The sequence below is a fragment of the Salvelinus alpinus genome, chromosome 3 (genome assembly GCF_045679555.1).
Source record: "Salvelinus alpinus chromosome 3, SLU_Salpinus.1, whole genome shotgun sequence".
Taxonomy (NCBI): Eukaryota; Metazoa; Chordata; class Actinopteri; order Salmoniformes; family Salmonidae; genus Salvelinus; species Salvelinus alpinus.
The window spans coordinates 74,961,735-74,981,125 of record NC_092088.1 but is presented as its reverse complement, the minus strand read 5'-3'; the positions used below and the strand labels follow the sequence as shown (position 1 = coordinate 74,981,125).

General features: G+C 45.9%; 1 protein-coding gene across 3 annotated transcripts in view; it reads right to left on the bottom strand.

Moving 5' to 3' along the window:
- The window catches only part of LOC139571296 (sorting nexin-29-like), a 184,245-nt gene that overhangs the window by 153,287 nt on the left and 11,567 nt on the right, over window positions 1-19,391 (bottom strand). For all 3 annotated transcript variants that reach the window (XM_071394048.1, XM_071394049.1, XM_071394050.1), the window contains 8 exons: window positions 11,823-12,003; window positions 11,659-11,729; window positions 8,212-8,478; window positions 7,702-8,053; window positions 7,464-7,582; window positions 6,294-6,381; window positions 3,635-3,723; window positions 65-128 (listed from right to left, as the gene is read on the bottom strand). In XM_071394048.1, the coding sequence (XP_071250149.1) occupies window positions 65-128; window positions 3,635-3,723; window positions 6,294-6,381; window positions 7,464-7,582; window positions 7,702-8,053; window positions 8,212-8,478; window positions 11,659-11,729; window positions 11,823-12,003 (1,231 nt within the window). The remainder of the gene's footprint in view (window positions 1-64; window positions 129-3,634; window positions 3,724-6,293; window positions 6,382-7,463; window positions 7,583-7,701; window positions 8,054-8,211; window positions 8,479-11,658; window positions 11,730-11,822; window positions 12,004-19,391) is intronic.

Sequence of the window (19,391 nt, the reverse complement as noted above, 5' to 3'; positions counted from 1 at the left end):
CTAGATTTTTCACAACATGTCAAAGATCAACTCATACCATCAACATTAGGAGAGAGGAACTCACATGTTGTGTTCATCCAGCTCATCCTTCCTGTTCATCATGGCTACTATGGCCTGGCGGAGCTCCACTGCAGATGAGAGACCGTTAAACACAGACAAACACAGATGCCAAAAACTAAATCTGGAAAAGTGGTTATTGTTCACATTTCTTTTACTCTGCTCATATTGAAGTCTCATCACTACCACTACTGTGCCACTGAGCTGAGCGATACATGAAATACTCAACTGGTTTCATACTGCATGTGCTGCTGCCTGTAGCCAACTCTTCTGTCGTTGTCATGACGACACAAGTTAGGTCCAGAACATGGAGCAGGGCTACTCAACTGGTGGCCCGCGGGCCAGATAGGGCTCTTTTATTCAATTTAGAATGGCCCTTTGATCAATTCTGAACATAAATTTGACAAAATTTACAAAAACTCTGCAAAAACCTGATGTTTAGTACGAAAAAGGAGCCCTCTTTCAATATTCTTCAATTGGAGAATCTGTTTTCCTGTAGACCCACCGATTAATTGTTGTCAATCGTCACCAAACATACAAGTTACAGCCAATCAGAGCTGCTAACAGGGGTACAGGGTCTGTCTGCCCGACTATCAGCTTTTTCACCGCAGATGAGATCCCTACACTGCCTGATACACCAGAGTGTGCTTTGTGCAACACGTAGCACGCTCTGTCTGTCTGCATGCTACGTGTTGCTTGTCCTATGTTGCGCTGTCTGTCTGCATGCTACGTGTTGCTTGTCCTATGTTGCGCTGTCTGTCGGCGTGCTACGTGTTGCTTGTCCTATGTTGCGCTGTCTGTCGGCGTGCTACGTGTTGCTTGTCCTATGTTGCTCTGTCTGTCGGCGTGCTACGTGTTGCTTGTCCTATGTTGCGCTGTCTGTCTGCATGCTACGTGTTGCTTGTCCTATGTTGCGCTGTCTGTCGGCGTGCTACGTATTGCTTGTCCTATGTTGCGCTGTCTGTCTGCATGCTACGTGTTGCTTGTCCTATGTTGCGCTGTCTGTCGGCGTGCTACGTATTGCTTGTCCTATGTTGCGCTGTCTGTCGGCGTGCTACGTGTTGCTTGTCCTATGTTGCTCTGTCTGTCGGCGTGCTACGTGTTGCTTGTCCTATGTTGCTCTGTCTGTCGGCGTGCTACGTGTTGCTTGTCCTATGTTGCGCTGTCTGTCGGCGTGCTACGTGTTGCTTGTCCTATGTTGCACTGTCTGTCGGCGTGCTACGTATTGCTTGTCCTATGTTGCGCTGTCTGTCGGTGTGCTACGTGTTGCTTGTCCTATGTTGCGCTGTCTGTCGGCGTGCTACGTGTTGCTTGTCCTATGTTGCGCTGTCTGTCGGTGTGCTACGTGTTGCTTGTCCTATGTTGCGCTGTCTGTCGGCGTACTACGTGTTGCTTGTCCTATGTTGCGCTGTCTGTCGGCGTGCTACGTGTTGCTTGTCCTATGTTGCTCAGTCTGTCGGCGTGCTACGTGTTGCTTGTCCTATGTTGCTCTGCATGTGCTCACTGCTTATTGTTTATCAATATTTGTATTGTTTTTAATAACCGGCCCAGGGACTGCGGTTGAATATTAGCGGGCTGCCTGAAACAGTCACTTTTACTGAAAGGTTGATTAAAATGTGCACTGTCCCTGTAAAAATACAAAAACTCTAACTCACTTTGGGACTACAAGGGAGGGATAAAACAGTTATTGACATGACTGAAATTGAAGTGTGTTATTTCCCCCTCTGATTTGAGCCCAAACAAAACGCTCCCTTTCCCTACACTGCGCAATTTGATTCAGTCATCATCAGCACAGATCAATTCCGTAATGTTGGAGTTTCCAGATAAACTGAAAGCTAACTTTGCAACGAGATTTGATGAGTTTAAGTCCCTACAGAGGTGGTGCAATTTATTATAGGGACCCGTTCTCTACTGATACAGGGGGAGAGAGACCTCCACAAAAGCTAGTCAACTGAGATGCCATGCATAAAAGGTTTCTGTGTAAAAAAAAAAAATTAAAAGAAAGAAAATCGTTAAATAATAAAGAAATGGAAAATAGAACAGAATGTGATGCTGGTCAGCTGAGATACGCCATGCATGAAAGGTTTCCCATGTGTAAATAAAAACAACTTCAGCTTTTATGTCTGTAAAACGGACAGGAAAGTAGAAATGAATGTGATGCTGGTCAACTGTGTACAAATGTGTTCGATTATTTAAAATAAATTACGCATTGAATTAGGCTAATCTTTAAGCACTTAAAATGAACTTTTAGCAACATTTGATTTGAATAAAAGTGCTTTATAAACATCATAATTGTGTCTTTGCATTGTTTTCTAATACCGGTTTTAGTAATCCCATGAAGAAAATGTCTTGCCCCCCTGTAAAATACCTTTTTCAAATCTGGCCCCCGTAAGAATATAGTTGAATAGCCTTGACATAGCGCATGGGACCAGCCAGGCTACTAAAATAGCACCTCGGCCCAGATACATACACACTTCATCACCATACAGTCACAGCACAGCTCTTTACTCACATGACGGATATAGGCTAATACATAGCACTGCACTGAGAGAAGTAGGTCTATGGAAAAAGTGACAAGTGCCAAGGCCTTATGAATACCAAAGTATTTACTCAATTAAAAGCAAATAAATGATACAGATCAGCTGTTGGCTATCAACAGCCACGAAGCTTAGAAGTGGAGCGTGTTTTGGCCCCGGACGCATTTCAAAAGGTAGGTCTTCAACCCAAAGCCTCGGCTAAGTGGCTGGTTGAGGTGAAGAAGAGGAGGATGAAGATGGGCACTAGAGGAGGAGAGGACAGAACCATTATTTCTGGAGCTCCCAACTCCACATCACTGCTCCAGAAATATGTGTAACATTTATGACAAGCATGCATTCACCACAGGAAAACAGCACCGGCGATCCATTAACGAGCTGTATAGTGTGTGTGTGGCAGACACTAACATAATGGTGGACCTTGGCTTACGTTCTTTATACTGCACACAATGTTCTCTATCTATACACACACAGTACTCCTCTTTTGAGAGCTGCTAATCTTTTGAGTGTTTGACTATAGACGTGAGTTACAACTTTAGATGTGACTGTGGGTCTTCCACAGTGCTTAAAGGCAGACCGTCACACTTGGATCCCCAGCCCTGACACCCTGACTAACATTACAGGCTTGGTGAGACCCACACACAGGAAACACATAACATCAATATGAGCATCAGCGGGGCTATCCTCTGCTAAGCTTTAGAGAATTACACAAATCACGTCCTAGAGGCGAAAACACAGACATCGTGTAAACGGTTGACTGGTTCAGGGCATTTTATATTTCAGGAAGTTTTGAAAGACAATAGAGCAGAAGAAATGTGGATAACTGGTGTGTGTTGTATTGAGAAATGAGATCTATCGAAGAAGACATGCTTTTCTGAGGGTACCGTTCTGTTTCTGTCCTATAAACTGGAGACTACCGTTAGAGTACACACAGGGCACACCGATACTGAATTAACAGTGCCATCTCCTGGTTGAATAAAGAAATTCTCATCATACTGAATTCCCTTCTTAAAACACATGTTTAGTATACCACACACACTCACCCACTGTCATGGACTCTGGTAGACCGGGGGTGGCACTGGGCAGGACACTGGAGAGAGGTGCATTCTGGACCGGCGGGCTGGCCTCCAAGCTGCAACACCACAGAGAGAATGTTACGTACATATCTCCATCCAATAACTCTCAAGACTATTGAAATCAAATGTTATTGGTCACATAGACATGGTTAGCAGATGTTAATGCGAGTGTAGCGAAATGCTTGTGCTTCTATTTCCGACAGTGCAGTAATATCTAACAAGTAATCTAACAATTCCACAACAACTACCTAATACACACAAATCTAAATAAAGGGATGGAATAAGAATATGTACATATAAATATATGGATGAGTGATGACCGAGAAGCTTAGGCAAGATGCAATAGATGGTATAAAATACAGTATATACACATGAGATGAGTAATGCAAGATATGTAAATATTATTAAAGTGGCAACAGCCTCTCTGTGTCAGTGACGGCTGTTTAACAGTCTGATGGCCTTGAGATAGAAGCTGTGTTTCAGTCTCTCGGCACCAGCTTTGATGCACCTGTACTGACCTCGCCTTCTGGATGATAGCGGAGTGAACAGGCAGTGGCTCAGCTGGTTGTTGTCCTTGATGATCTTTTTGGCCTTCCTGTGACATCGGGTGCTGTAGGTGTCCTGGAGGGCAGGTAGTTTACCCCGGTGATGCGTAGTGCAAACCGCACCACCCTCTGGAGAGCCTTGCGGTTGTGGGTGGTGCAGTTGCCATACCAGGCGGTGATACAGCCCTACAGGATGCTCTCAATTGTGCATCTGTATAAGTTTGTGAGGGTTTTAGGTGATAAGCAAAATTTCTTTAGCCTCCGGAGGTTGAAGAGGCGCTGTTGCACCTTCTTCACCACACTGTCTGTGTGGGTGGACCATTTCAGTTTGTCAGTGATGTGTACGGTGAGGAATATATATTTTTTAAACTTTCCACCTTCTCCACTGCTGGCCCGTCAATGTGGATGGGGGGGTGCTCCCTCTTCTGTTTCCTGAATTCCACGATCATCTCCTTTGTTTTGTTGACGTTGAGAGGTTGTTTTCCTGACAGTACACTCCGAGGGCCCTCACCTACTCCCTGTAAGCTGTCTCGTCATTGTTGGTAATCAAGCCCACTACTGTTGTCGTCTACAAACTTGATGATTGAGTTGGAGGCGTGCATGGCCACGCAGTCATGGGTGAACAGGGAGTACAAAGGGGGCTGAGCACGCACCGTTGTGGGGCACCAGTGTTGAGGATCAACGAAGAGGAGATGTTGTTTCCCACCTTCACCACCTGGAGTGGCCTGTCAGAAAGTCCAGGGCCCAATTGCACAGGGTGGGGTTGAGACCCTGGGCGTCAAGCTTAATGATGAGCTTGGAGGGTACTATGGTGTTGAATGCTGAGCTGTAGTTGATGAACAGCATTCTTACATAGGTATTACTCTTGTCCATATGGGATAGGGCAGTGTGATGGCAATTACATCGTCTGTGGACCTATTGGGGCGGTATGCAAATTGAAGTGGGTCTAGGGTGGCAGGTAAGGTGATATGATCCTTGACTAGTCTCTCAAAGCACTTCATCATGACAGAAGTGAGTGTACAGGGCGATAGTCATTTAGTTCAGTTACCTTTGCCTTCTTGGGTACCTTTGCCTTCTTGAAGCATGTAGGGACAGCAGACTGGGATAGGGAGAGATTGAATATGTCCGTGAACACACCAGCCAGCTGGTCTGGGCATGCTCTGAGGACGCGGCTAGGGATGCGTCTGGGCTGGCAGCCTTGCGAGGGTTAACACATTTAAATGTCTTACTTCGGCAATGGAGGAGGAGAGGGAGGGCCCGCAGTCCTTGGTAGCTGGCCACGTCGGTGGCACTGTATTATCCTCAAAGCGGACAAAGGTGTTTAGTTTGTCTGGAAGCGTGACGTCTGTGTCCGTGACATCGGTGTCCGTGACGTGGCTGGTTTTTCATTTTGTTGTCCGTAATTGCCTGTAGACCCTGCCACATACGTCTCGTGTCTGAGCCGTTGAATTGCGACTCCACTTCATCCCTATACCGACATTTCGCTTGTTTGATTGCCTTGGAGGGAATAACAACATTGTTTATATTCGGCCATATTCATAGTCATCTTTCCATTGTTGAATGCAGTGGGTTGCGCTTTCAGTTTTGCGCGAATACCGCCATCTATCCACGGTTTCTGGTTAGGGTAAGTTTTAATAGTCTTCGATGCACTTCCTTATAAACTCACTCACAGAATCAGCGTATAAATCGATGTTATTCTGAGGCTGCCTGGAACATTTCCCAGTCCGTGTGATCAAAACAATCTTGAAGTGTGGATTCCGATTGGTCAGACAAGCGTTGAATAGTTCTAGTCACAGGTACATCCTGTTTGAGTTCCTGCCTATAGGACGGTAGGAGCAAAATGGAGTCGTGGTCGGATTTGCCGAAGGAAGGGTGGGGGAGGGCCTTGCATGCATTGCGGAACTTTAGAGTAACGTTGATCGAGTGTATTGCCCGCACGAGTCAATATGCTGATAGGATTTAGGTAGCCTTGTCCTCAAATTTGCTTTGTTAAAATCAAAACTATGAAATATTGAAGTGAGGTCGGTTTTCTTCCCTCCCTTGTTAAGATCATGTGCATGTAAAATTGACTGACAACATACTTGAACTGCAGCTGGGTTCTGGTTGTCTCGTGGTCGCCTGTGGAATCTGTCTGTACAGGAAATGCAACCGTATCCTCCACTGAACTGACTGAAACAAAACGAAAGTGCAAACAATGCTGAGGAATGTTTTGGGTCAAATCTGTCTGCTTTAAGAATATGCTTCCCGGGGCCTCCCGGGTGGCGCAGTGGTCTAGAGCACTGCATCGCAGTAGCGTCGTAGCTGCGCCACCAGAGTCTCTGGGTTCGCGCCCAGGCTCTGTCGCAGCCGGCCGCGACTGGGAGGTCTGTGGGGCGACGAAAAATTGGCATAGCGTCGTCCGGGTTAGGGAGGGTTTGGCCGGTAGGGATATCCTTGTCTCATCGCGCTCCAGCGACTCCTGTGGCGGGCCGGGCACAGTGCGCGCTAACCGAGGGGGGGCGGGTGCACGGTGTTTCCTCCGACACATTGGTGCGGCTGGCTTCCGGGTTGGAGGCGCGCTGTGTTAAGAAGCAGTGTGGCTTGGTTGGGTTGTGCTTCGGAGGACGCATGGCTTTCGACCTTCGTCTCTCCCGAGCCCGTACGGGAGTTGTAGCGATGAGACAAGATATTAATTACTAGTGATTGGATACCACGAAAATTGGGGAGAAAAGGGGATAAAATAAAATAAATTTAAAAAAGAATATGCTTCCCATATTCAACAGAAGCTTAGTAAATGTACAGAACCAGTCAAAGGTTTTTCTTTATTTTGACTATTTTCTACATTGTAGAATAATAGTGAAGACATCAAAACTGTAAAATAACACATATGGAATCATGTAGTGACCAAAAAAATGCCAAGAGTGTGCAAAGCTGTCATCAAGGCAAAGGGTGGTTACTACATGATTCCATAAGTTTATTTCATAGCTTTGATGTCTTCACTATTATTCTGCAATGTAGAAAATAGTCAAAATAAAGAAAAACCCTTGAATGAGTAGGTGTGTCCAAACTTTTGACTGGTACTGTATAATTACCTCTAAGTAACGTCGCACACTATTCTCTTTTAACACCAGTCTGACGTTTCTATAGAAACAATCTCCAAAAATGAACACTATGAACCAACACGCTATAACCAAACTTCTGTGAATGTGTAAGAAATGACTGGTGAGCCCAGAGGACTGGGTTGAGAAACAGAGGAGAGGAGTCTGGCTCACCTGGCTGAGAGTAGGAGTGGCTGGAGGCCACAGGAATGAGGATGTTTGAACTGTCATGATCAGTCATGGCCTGCAGAGGGCTACACGTGGACACACTGGATAGGCTCCCCACCACCACTCTGTACACACACACACACATACCACAGCAAGTACACCTGTTTATATCAATCATTGTTTAAGAGTTTCCCACCATGCTTATTGTATGGTTAAGAAAGTGAAAGTCTCCATGGTTACTCACGCCCTGTCATGGAGGCGGCTCTGTAGCTGTGGTCTGCTCTTGTACACCTCCTCTTCCTCATCATTAGCAATAATCTTGGAGTCTGGCAGAGCCCTGGAGAAAGGAGGAGACCTGGCCCAGCCGACTATCCCAGGCTCGGGCATCCCGTTCTGGGGAGGCGAGAGGGAGAAGGAGGCCTCCAGTGGGTCAGTGCCCTCCTCCAGACTGACCTGAGGAGCAGTGGTGCTCTTCCTAAGAGTGGCAGTACTCCCCCCCACCTCCTCATCCTCGTATCCCCCATCCAGGTCGTCATCGAAAGAGATGATGTTGGTGATTTTCTTTTTCCTCCGTCGCTCCTTCCTCAGGCCAGAGTCTGGAGAGGAGAGAGAAAAAGTTGTCAGTTTCATATCCATGTTTTTGGGCTTATTATTATAATCTTAGTAAGAATATGAATAGAACTGAATATAAATAATTGGTTATATCCACTGTTCCCCTTATGTGTCTAAGTTGATTGTAATTTCTCCTCTCTACCTGCGGAGGCGCTGCGGGGCAGGACAGGCAGTGGGTCTGTGGAGCCGTCAGGGCGGTGGGTGGGGGTGAAGCCTGGCACCACAGTGGTGGCGGTGCTGATCTCCCTGAGCAGAGTGCTCACCCCCTGGGTAGACTCCTTCCATAAGCTCCCTATGCCCTGGGTGGACTCCTTCAGGAGGAGGCTCACGGAGGAGGGTCCGCCTGCTCGGATCACACCATTTAGGTCCTTATTGTCGATGTTGATGGCAAACAGGATGGAGTTTAGTCCTGTGTGAGAAAGAGGGTCTAGTTAGAAGTCATTCACACAGCACAGCCTAGTTAGAGCACTAGCGGTAGTGGATAAGGTGAATTGGTTCCTCCCAACTTACACTGAACAGTTCATATTAGGAAATCAGTCAACTGAAATAAATGATGCCCTAATCTATGGATTTCACATGACTGGGAAAAGAGATATGCAGCTGTTGGTCACAGATACCTTAACACAGGTACTCCCAAACTTGGGTACACTTACACCTGCAATTCCATCGAGGGTACGCCAAATAAAAATATGATTCACATGTTAATTTTTTTATTCTTTAAATACACAAAAAAAATACAAAATATTATTTTTTTCTTCACATTTTCAAACAGGGCTATACATTTGGGTAAGGTTATTTTCTCACCTGAGTGGCCTCGTTTCACTGCCAAAAATATAATTAAACCATTTAGTGTTCAGCGAAATAACAACAATGTCAAATACAGGTAGCCTAGTCAAATAATTAACATCCAATCACATTAACCGTTACTCTCTCGCGGGAATTCCACTAATGATCCGTATGTAGCCAAACGTAGCTGCTGCTGATGTTGGTATCTGTACTGATGGCGCAAAAGCCATGACAGGGAGACAGTGGAGTGGTAACGCGCGTGCAAGCAGTTGCTCCCGACGCCACTTGGGTACACTGCAGAGGTTCTTGCTGCCAAGGGAATGCCTGACAGCTTGAAAGACGTTTTGGACACTACAGTGAAAATGGTTACATTTGTTAAAGCAAGGCCCCTCACCTCTCGTGCAGTGACCATGTAACGCTTTTACAACATACAGAAGTGCGCTGGTTATCAAGGGGCAAAGTATTGACAAGTTTTTTTTAATTGAGAGACGAGCTTAATGTTTTCTTTACTGACCATAATTTTCACTTGTCTGACGGCTTGCATGATGATGAGTTTCTCACACGACTGGCCTATCTGGGTGATGTTTTTTCTCTCCTGAATGATCTGAATCTAGGATTACAGAGACTCTCCACAACTATATTCAATGTGTGGGACAAAATTGAAGCTATGATTAAGATGTTGGAGCTCTTCTCTGTCTGCATTAACAAGGACAACACACAGGTCTTTCCATCATTGTATGATTTTTTGTGTGCAAATGAACTCAAGCTTAGGGACAATGTCAAATGTGATATAGCAAAGCACCTAAGTGAGTTGGGTGCGCAATTACGCAGGTACTTTCCCGAAACAGATGACACAAACAACTGGATTCGTTAACCCTATCAAGACCTGCCTCCAGTCCACTTACCAATATCTGAACAAGAGAGCCTCATCGAAATTGCAACAAGCGGTTCTGTGAAAATGTAATTTAATCAGAAGCCACTGCCAGATTTATGGATTGGGCTGCGCTCAGAGTATCCTGCCTTGGCAAATTGTGCTGTTAAGACAGTGATGCCTTTTGCAACCATGTACCCATGTGAGAGTGGATTCTCGGCCCTCACTAGCATGAAAACTAAATACAGGCACAGACTGTGTGGAAAATGATTTAAGACACTCTCTCCAATACAACATTGCAGAGTTATGTGCATCCTTTCAAGCACACCCTTCTCATTAACTTGTGGTGAGTTATTCACAATTTTCGATAAACAATTAAGGTTTTATATGTAAGATGGTTAAATAAAAGGGCAAAATTATTGATTATTATTATTTGTGCCCTGGTCCTATAAGAGTTCTTAGTCACTTCCCACAAGCCGGGTTGTGACAAAAACTCACTCAATCTTATGTTTAATAAATGTATCGTATGATGTGTGTGAGGCAGGCTTACAATGATGGCAAAAAACAACATTTGAGAGTGTGCAGACCCTGATGCTAGTACGTAGCTGGAGGTTGAATGTTTAAAGTTTGGGAACCACTGCCTTAACAAAAGGTAGGGGCATAGATTTTAAAAAACAGTCAGTATCTGGTGTGACCTCCATTTGCCTCATGCAGCACGACACATCTCCTTCACATAGAGTTCAATGGCTGTGCGAAATTGCTGGATATTGGTGGGAACTGGAACACGCTGAACCAGAGCATCCCAAACCTGCTCAATGGGTGACATGTCTGGTGAGTATACAGGCCATCTTCCAGGAATTGTGTACAGATCCTTGCAACATGGACCGTGCATTATCATGCTGAAACATGAGGTGATGGCGGCGGATGAATGGCACGACAATGGGCCTCAAGATCTCATCACGGTATCTCTGTGCATTCAAATTCCCATAGATAAAATGCAATTATGTTCGTTCTCTGAAGCTTATGCCTGCCCAATACATAGGGGCACTCTTTTTCTTGTAATTTTTACTCACCTTATTCTGCCGATCTTTTCTCATCGCTGCAACTCCCCAACGGGCTCGGGAGAGACGAAGGTCGAGTCATGTGTCCTCCGAAACATGACCCGCCAAGCTGCGCTTCTTAACAAACGCCTGCTTAACCCGGAAGCCAGCTGCACCAATGTGTCGGAGGAAACACTGTTCAACTGACAACCGAAGTCAGCCTGCAGGCACCCGGCCCGCCACAAGGAGTCGCAAGAGTGCGATGAGCCAAGTAAAGCCCCCCGCCGGCCGCCAAACTCTCCCCTAACCCGGACGAAGCTGGGCCAATTGTGCGCCGCCCTATGGGTCTCCCGGTCACGGCCGGTAATGACACAACCTGGGATTGAACCCTAGGCTGTAGTGACGCTGCGCCACTCGGGAGACCTCCATGGGGCACTCTGTTCACAACATTGACATCAGCTGCCTTGGTGGCTTGTCTCAGACAATCCCGCAGGTGAAGAAGACGCATGTGGAGGTCCTGGGCTGACATTTTAAAGCGGCCTTTTATTGTCCCCAGCACAAGATGCACCTATGTAATGATCATGCTGTTTAATCAGTTTCTTGATATGCCACAACTGTCAGGTGAAAGGATTATCTAGGCAAAGGCGAAATGCTAATTAAAAGGGATGTAAACACATTTTTGGGGAGAAATAAGCTTTTTGTGCATATGGCATATATCTATCTTTTATTTCAGCTCATGAAACCAAAACTTCACACGTTGCGTTTCTATTTTCGTTCACATCACACAGGGAATGACTGACTGAACTGTGACTCATCGCTTACTGTAAAGCAGCTCTCTGAATGGCAGAGATATGAATAAGTTTCACCACAAGAATTAGAGTCAGGCACTCACCGGCAGCCATGGTGGGCAGCATGCTGGCTCGCTCCTCATCCAGAATAAACGCCCAGTCTTCATAGAAGGTGCTAGAAAAAACAAATAAAAAAAGATATACTGCCAGGAAAGGACCAGACTCCACACACACACTGACCTAAGATAAATACACACACACAACTTACCCGGGGCGCATGCGGTCTGCAAGCAGCGTGTGTAGGTAGCGCTCTAGTGAGTGTTCATTGAGGGCACAGCGTAGCCAGGCTCGGCCGCGGCCCAACTCAGAGGAGATCTGTCTCAGGGAGTAGAACCGCTGCAGCTCATGGCGGTTCAGATACTCCTTCACATAGAACCAGAACGTCAGCTCTGACCGAGAGATAAAAATAAAAAAGAGTCTCTCAGAGCGTTCACAGTCAGCCCACTGACACCCCTATCAGATCACAGCAAAATCACACTCTACTTGAACAGAGCAATACTCAATCTCGAGGCATCAAAGCCAAAGGAACTGAATAATATTAAGAAATGTTAAAGATGAAAGGAAAGTAGTGTGGAAACCTACCAAAAAAACTTAGGCAACAACAAATTCAATCCCTTTTAGACAACTTCCTGGACAAAACGTGTCACTGCAATAGTGAAGGTGTAAACTTGGCAGTAGAGAACCTGTCAGCTTCCCTATCAAAAATAAATAAATTCAAGCAGAAAACCTAAGAAAATTAACAACAATGACAAATGGTTTGATGAAGAATGCAAAAACCTAAGAAAGAAATTGAGAAACCTATCCAACCAAAAACATAGAGACCCAGAAAACCTGAGCGTACGCCTTCACTATGGTGAATCACTAAAACAATACAGAAAAACACAACGGAAAAAAAGGAACAGCACGTCAGAAATCAGCACAATGTAATTGATAATGCAGAGGATCCTCCCAAGGTTGCTGTTCACGAATATCCCACGGTAGTGATTGGGGTCAAGTTTGTCTCCTAGTATAGCCAATTGGAATTTGTGGTCTGTATATTTTATCATTAACAGCAGACTCATACATTTCCTCAGTGATGTCAAATTGGCTTTTTACCAAATTACCGTACGACAGACCACGTATTCATCCTGCACACCCTAATAATGGACAAAGAAACAAACTAAAACACAGGCAACATCTTCTCATGATTTGTTGATTTAAAAAAAAGACTCAATTTCACATGAAGGTCTGCAATACAATTCATGGAAAGTGGTTTTGGGGAAAAAACATACATTATAAAGTCCATGTACACAAACAACAAGTGTGCGGTTAAAATGGGCAAAAACACACGTTTCGTTCCACAGCGCCGGGGGGTGAGACAGGGATGCAGCTTAAGCCCCACACTCTTCAACATATACGTGTGTGTGTGTGTGATATATATATATATATAAAAATCAATGAATTGGCAATGGCACTAGAACAGTCTGCAGCACCCGTCCTCACCCTACTAAACCAAAAAAAGAAACGTCATCTCACTGTCAACCGCGTTTATTTTCAGCAAACTTAACATGTGTAAATATTTGTATGAACATAAGAATCAACAACTGAGACATAAACTGAACAAGTTCCACAAACATGTGACTAACAGAAATGGAATAATGTGTCCCTGAACAAAGGGGGGGGGGGGGGTCAAAATCTAAAAGTAACAGTCAGTATCTGGTGTGGCCACCAGCTGCAATAAGTACTGCAGTGCATCTCCTCCTCATGGACTGCACCAGATTTGCTAGTTCTTGCTGTGAGATGTTACCCCACTCTTCCACCAAGGCACCTGCAGGTTCCCTCGCCCTCACCCTCCAACCCAACAGTTCCCAGAGGTGCTCAATGGGATAGAGATCCGGGCTCTTCGCTGGCCAAGGCAGAACCCTGACATTCCGGTCTTGCAGGAAATCATGCACAGATCGAGCAGAATGGCTCATGGCATTGTCATGCTGGAGGGTCATGTCAGGATGAGCCTGCAGGAAGGGTACCACATGAGGGAGGAGGATGTCTTCCCTGTAACGCACAGTGTTGAGAATGCCTGCAATGACAAGCTCAGTCCGATGATGCTGTGACACAGCGCCCCAAACCATGATGGACCCTCCACCTCCAAAATCGATCCCGCTCCAGAGTACAGGCCTCGGTGTAACGCTCATTCCTTCGACGATAAACTCAAATCCGACCATCACCCCTGGAGAGACAAAACCGCGACTCGTCAGTGAAGAGCACTTTTCACCAGTCCTGTCTGGTCCAGCGACGGTGGGTTTGTGTGGTGATGTGTGGTGAGGACCTGCCTTATAACAGGTCTACAAGCCCTCAGTCCAGCCTCTCTCAGCCTATTGCAGACAGTCTGAGCACTGATGGAGGGATTGTGCGTTTCCTGGTGTAACTCGGGCAGTTGTTGTTGCCATCCTGTACCTGTCCCGCAGGTGTGATGTTCGGATCTACCGATCCTGTGCAAGTGTTGTTACATGTGGTCTGCCACTGCGAGGACGATCAGCTGTCCGTCCTGTCTCCCTGTAGAGCTGTCTTAGGCGTCTCACAGTACGGACATTGCAATTTATTGCCCTGGCCACATCTGCGGTCCTCATGCCTCCTTGCAGTATGCCTACGGCACGTTAACGCAGATGAACAGGGATCCTGGGCATCTTTCTTTTGGTGTTTTTCAGAGTCAGTATTAAGGCCTCTTTAGTGTCTTAAGTTTTCATAAGTGTGACCCTAATTGCCTACCGTCTGTAAGCTGTTAGTGTCTTAACGACCGTTCCACAGGTGCATGTTCATTAATTGTTTATGAACATGTTCTGGATTTTTACGAATTATCTTTGAAAGACAGGGTCCTGAAAAAGGGACGTTTCAAATGTCTACTGTTTGCTGATGATCTGGTGCTTCTGTCCAACCAAGGAGGGCCTACAGCAGCACCTAGATCTTCTGCACATATTTAGTCAGACCTGGGCCCTTACAGTAAATCTCACAAAGACAAAAAATAGTGTTCCAAAAAAGGTCCAATTGCCAGGACCACAAATACAAATTCCATCTCGACACCGTTGCCCTAGAGCACACAAAAAACTATACATTCCTCGGCCTAAACATCAGCACCACAAGTAACTTCCACAAAGCTGTGAACGATCTGAGAGACAAGACTAGAAAGGCCTTCTATGCCATCAAAAGGAACTTAAAATTTGACATACCAATTAGGATCTGGCTAAAAATACTTGAATCAGTTATAGAACCCATTGCCCTGGAGTCCGCTCACCAACCAAGAATTCACAAAATGGGACAAACACCAAATTGAGACTCTGCATGCAGAATTCTGCAAATAATCTATGCAGAGCAGAATTGGGCAGACACCTGCTAATTATCAAAATCCAGAAAAGAGACATTAAATTCTACAACCATCTAAAAAGGAAGCCCAAACCTTCCTTAACAAAGCTATCACCTACAGAGAGACGAACCTGGAGAAGAATCCTCTAAGCAAGCTTTTCACAAACAGACCTCACAGAGCCCCAAAACAATTAGACCCAAACAAATCATGACAAAACAAAAAGATAATTACTTTACACATTGGAAAGAATCAACAATAAAACAGCAAACTAGAATGTTATTTGGCCCTAAACAACGAGTACACAGTGGCAGAATACCTGACCACTGACTGACCCAAACTTAAGGAAAGATTTGACTGTCAAATCAAATCACATTATATTGGTCACATACACATATTTAGCAGATGCTATTGCAGATGTAGCGAAATGCTTGTGTTTCTAGCTCCAACAGTGCAGTAAACTAAGATGGCGTAGCAGTCGGACGTGTGTTTGTCTTAACCTGTGTAAAAAGTAATTTCTCATTTTTTCCGTATATATTTTATTCTCACTTTCCATCTACGGACTGAATATACTTTCCTGCAATCAGTCTCGCCCAATGTGGTACGGATCTGCTATTTTTGTACTGTAGAACCGGAACCCCCATCAGAAGCTAGCCAGCTAACTAGCTAGTAGTCAGTTAACTCAGATACCAGAAAGCTTCTGTTCGGTCAATACCTGCCAGTCTGCACAGCGCAATATCAACCCAGAGCATATCGTACTTCTTTTTCCCTATCACATCACCGGATTCCTACCGCAAGCTCCGGACCATTACACCGGATCATTGCAGCTAGCAAGCTGCAACCTGAGTGGCTACTGCTGGCTAACGCCTCTGTCCCGAAGCAAGCACTAGTTAGCTTTGAGCTAGCCTCGAGCTAGGCCCATTTCCTGGCTAGCCGAAGAGGTCTACCAGCTAATTCCTGGGCTACAATACCTCTTTTTACCTTAATTGCCGACACGGAGCCCCGCCAATCCATCACGACTGGTCTGCTGACGTAATCGTCCGAGGAGGTTTCAACAGGCTTTCCATTGCCGAAGACCCATCTGCTAGCCCCGGCCCACTAGCTTTCTGAATCACCGTGTCTCCAGCTCGCCTAGCGTAGTAGCGACTCCCGAACGGCTCCCTGACTCACCTATTGCTGCTCATTGGACACTATGATCACTTGGCTACACCTGCCTCTCTCTAATGTCAATATGCCTTGTCTACTACCTACTGTTTAGGTTAGTTACTGTTTTATTTCACTGTAGAGCCCCCAGCCTCGCCCAACATGCCTTTGATAGCTCTTTTGTCCCACCCCCCACACATGCAGAGACCTCACCTGGCTTAAATGGTGCCACCAGAGACAAAATCTCTCTCATCGTCACTCAACGCCTAGGTCAACCTCCACTGTACTCACATCTTACCATACCCTTGTCTGTAAATTATGCCCGAATCTTTTCTACCACGCCCAGAAATCTGCTCATTTGTTCCTCTGTGCTCCTCTGTTCCCAACGCACTAGACTACCAGTTCTTATAGCCTTTAGCCGTACCCTTATCCTAATCCTCCTCTGGGGATGTAGAGGTTAACCCAGGCCCTGTAGCCTCCAGCACCACACCTATTCCCCAGGCGCTCTCAGCCTTGGTTTCATGCATGTTAACATCAGAAGCGTCCTCCCTAAGTTTGTTTTATTCATTGCTTTAGCACACTCCGCCAACCCTGATGTCCTAGCCGTGTCTGAATCCTGGCTTAGGAAGGCCACTAAAAATTCTGAAATCTCCATCCCCAACTACAACATTTTCCGACAAGATTACAACTCTGACCCCTTAGAACTGCCAATCTACTGCAGAGATAGCCTGCAGAGTTATGTCATACTATCCAGGTCTGTGCCCAAACAGTTCGAGCTTCTACTTCTAAAAATCCATCTTTCCAGAAATAAGTCTCTCACCGTTGCCGCTTGTTATAGACCCCCCTCAGCCCCCAGCTGTGCCCTGGACACCATATGTGAATTGATTGCCCCCCATCTATCTTCAGAGTTCCTACTGTTAGGAGAACTAAATTGGGATACGTTTAACAATCTAAACTAGATGCCCTCAATCTCACAAATTATCAAGGAACCTACCAGGTACAACCCTAAGTCCATAACCATGGACACGCTCATAGATATCATCCTGACCAACTTGCCCTTAAAATACACCTCTGCTGCCTTCAACCAGGATCTCAGTGATCACTGCCTCATTGCCTGCGTCCGTAATGGGTCCGTGGTCAAACGACCACCCCTCATCACTGTCAAACACTCCCTAAAACACTTCAGCGAGCAGGCCTTTCTAAATCGACCTGGCCTGGGTATCCTAGAAGGATATTGACCTCATCCCGTCAGTAGAGGATGCCTGGTTATTCTTTAAAAGTGCTTTCCTCACCATCTTAAATAAGCATACCCCATTCAAAAAATGTTGAACTAAGAACAGATATCGCCCTTGGTTCAGCCCAGACTTGACTGCCCTTGACTAGCACAAAAACATCCTGTGGCGTACTGCATTCGCGTCGAATAGCCCCCGCGATATGCAACTTTTCAGGGAAGTCAGGAACCAATATACACATGTCGGTTAGGAAAGCTAAAGCTAGCTTTTTCGAACAGAAATTTGCATCCTTTAGCACAAATTCCAAAAAGTTTTGGGACACTATAATGTCCATGGAGAATAAGAGCACCTCCTTCCAACTGCCCACTGCACTGAGGCTAGGAAACACTGTCACCACAGATAATATATCATTTCAATAAGCATTTTTCTACGGCTGGCCATGATTTGCACCTGGCTACCCCAACCCCGGCCAACCGCTCTGCACCCCCCGCAGAAACTTGCCCAATTCCCCCCGCTTCTCCTTCACCCAAATCCAGACAGCTGATGTTGTGAAAGAGCTGCAAAATCTGGATACCTACAAATCAGCTAGGCTAGAGAATCTGGACCATCTTTCTAAAATTATCCGCCGACATTGTTGCCGTCCCTATTACTAGCCTGTTCAACCGTATCGTCTGAGATCCCCAAAGACTGGAAAGCTGCTGCGGTCATACCCCTCTACCCCTCTTGAAAGAGGGAGACACTCTAGACCCAAACTGTTACAGACCTATATCCATCCTGCCCTGCCTTTCTAAAATCTTCGAAAGCCAAGTTAACAAACAGATCACCGACCATTTAGAATCCCACCGTACCTTCTCCACTATGCAATCTGGTTTCCGAGCTGGTCATGGGTGCACCTCAGCCATGTTCAAGGTCCTAAACTATATCATAACCGCCATCGATAAAAGACAGTACTGTGCAGCCGTCTTCATCGACCTGGCCAAGGCGTTTGACTCTGTCAAGCACCACATTCTTATCGGCAGACTCAATAGCCTGGGTTTCTCAAATGACTGCCTTGCCTGGTTCACCAACTACTTCTCAGACAGAGTTCAGTGTGTCAAATCAGAGGGCCTGTTGTCCGGATCTCTGGCAGTCTCTATGGGGGTGCCGCAGGGTTTAATTCTCGGGCCGCCTCTTTCTCTGTATACATCAATGGTTTCCATTCGGCCCGAGAATTAAACCCTGCGACACCCCCATAGAGACTGCCAGGTCAGGACAACAGGACGCTGTTTATTCTCTGATCCACCTCTAAGCAGACGACACCATTCTGTATACATCTGGCCCTTCTTTGGACACTGTGTTAACAAACCTCCAAACGAGCTTCAATGCCATACAACACTCCTTCCGTGGCCTCCAACTGCTTTTAAACGCTAGTAAAACTAAATGCATGCTTTTCAACCGATTGCTGCCCGCACCCGCCCGCCTGACTAGCATCACTACTCAGGACGGTTCTGACTTAGAATATGTGGACAACTACCTAGGTGTCTGGTTAGACTGTAAACTCTCCTTCCAGACTCACATTAAGCATCTCCAATCTAAAATTAAATCTAGAATCGGCTTCCTATTTCGCAACAAAGCCTCCTTCACTCATGCTGCCAAACATACCCTCGTAAAACTGACTATCCTACCGATCTTTGGCGAGGTCATTTACAAAATAGCCTCCAACACTCTACTCAGCAAATTGGATGTAGTCTATCACAGTGCCATTCGTTTTGTCACCAAAGCCCAATATACTGCCACTTGTATGCTCTCCTTGGCTGGCCCTCGCTACATATTAGTCGCCAAACCCACTGGCTCCAGGTCATCTTTAAGTCTTTGCTAGGTAAAGCACCATAGCAACACCCACCAGTAGCAAACGCTCCAGCAGGTATATTTCAGTGGTCATCCCCAAAGCCAATACCTCCTTTGGCCCCTTTTCATTCCAGTTCTATGCTGCCAATGACTGGAACGAATTGCAAATATCACTGAAGCTGGAGTCTTATCTCCCTCTCTAACTTTAAGCATCAGCTGTCAGAGCACATTACCGATCACT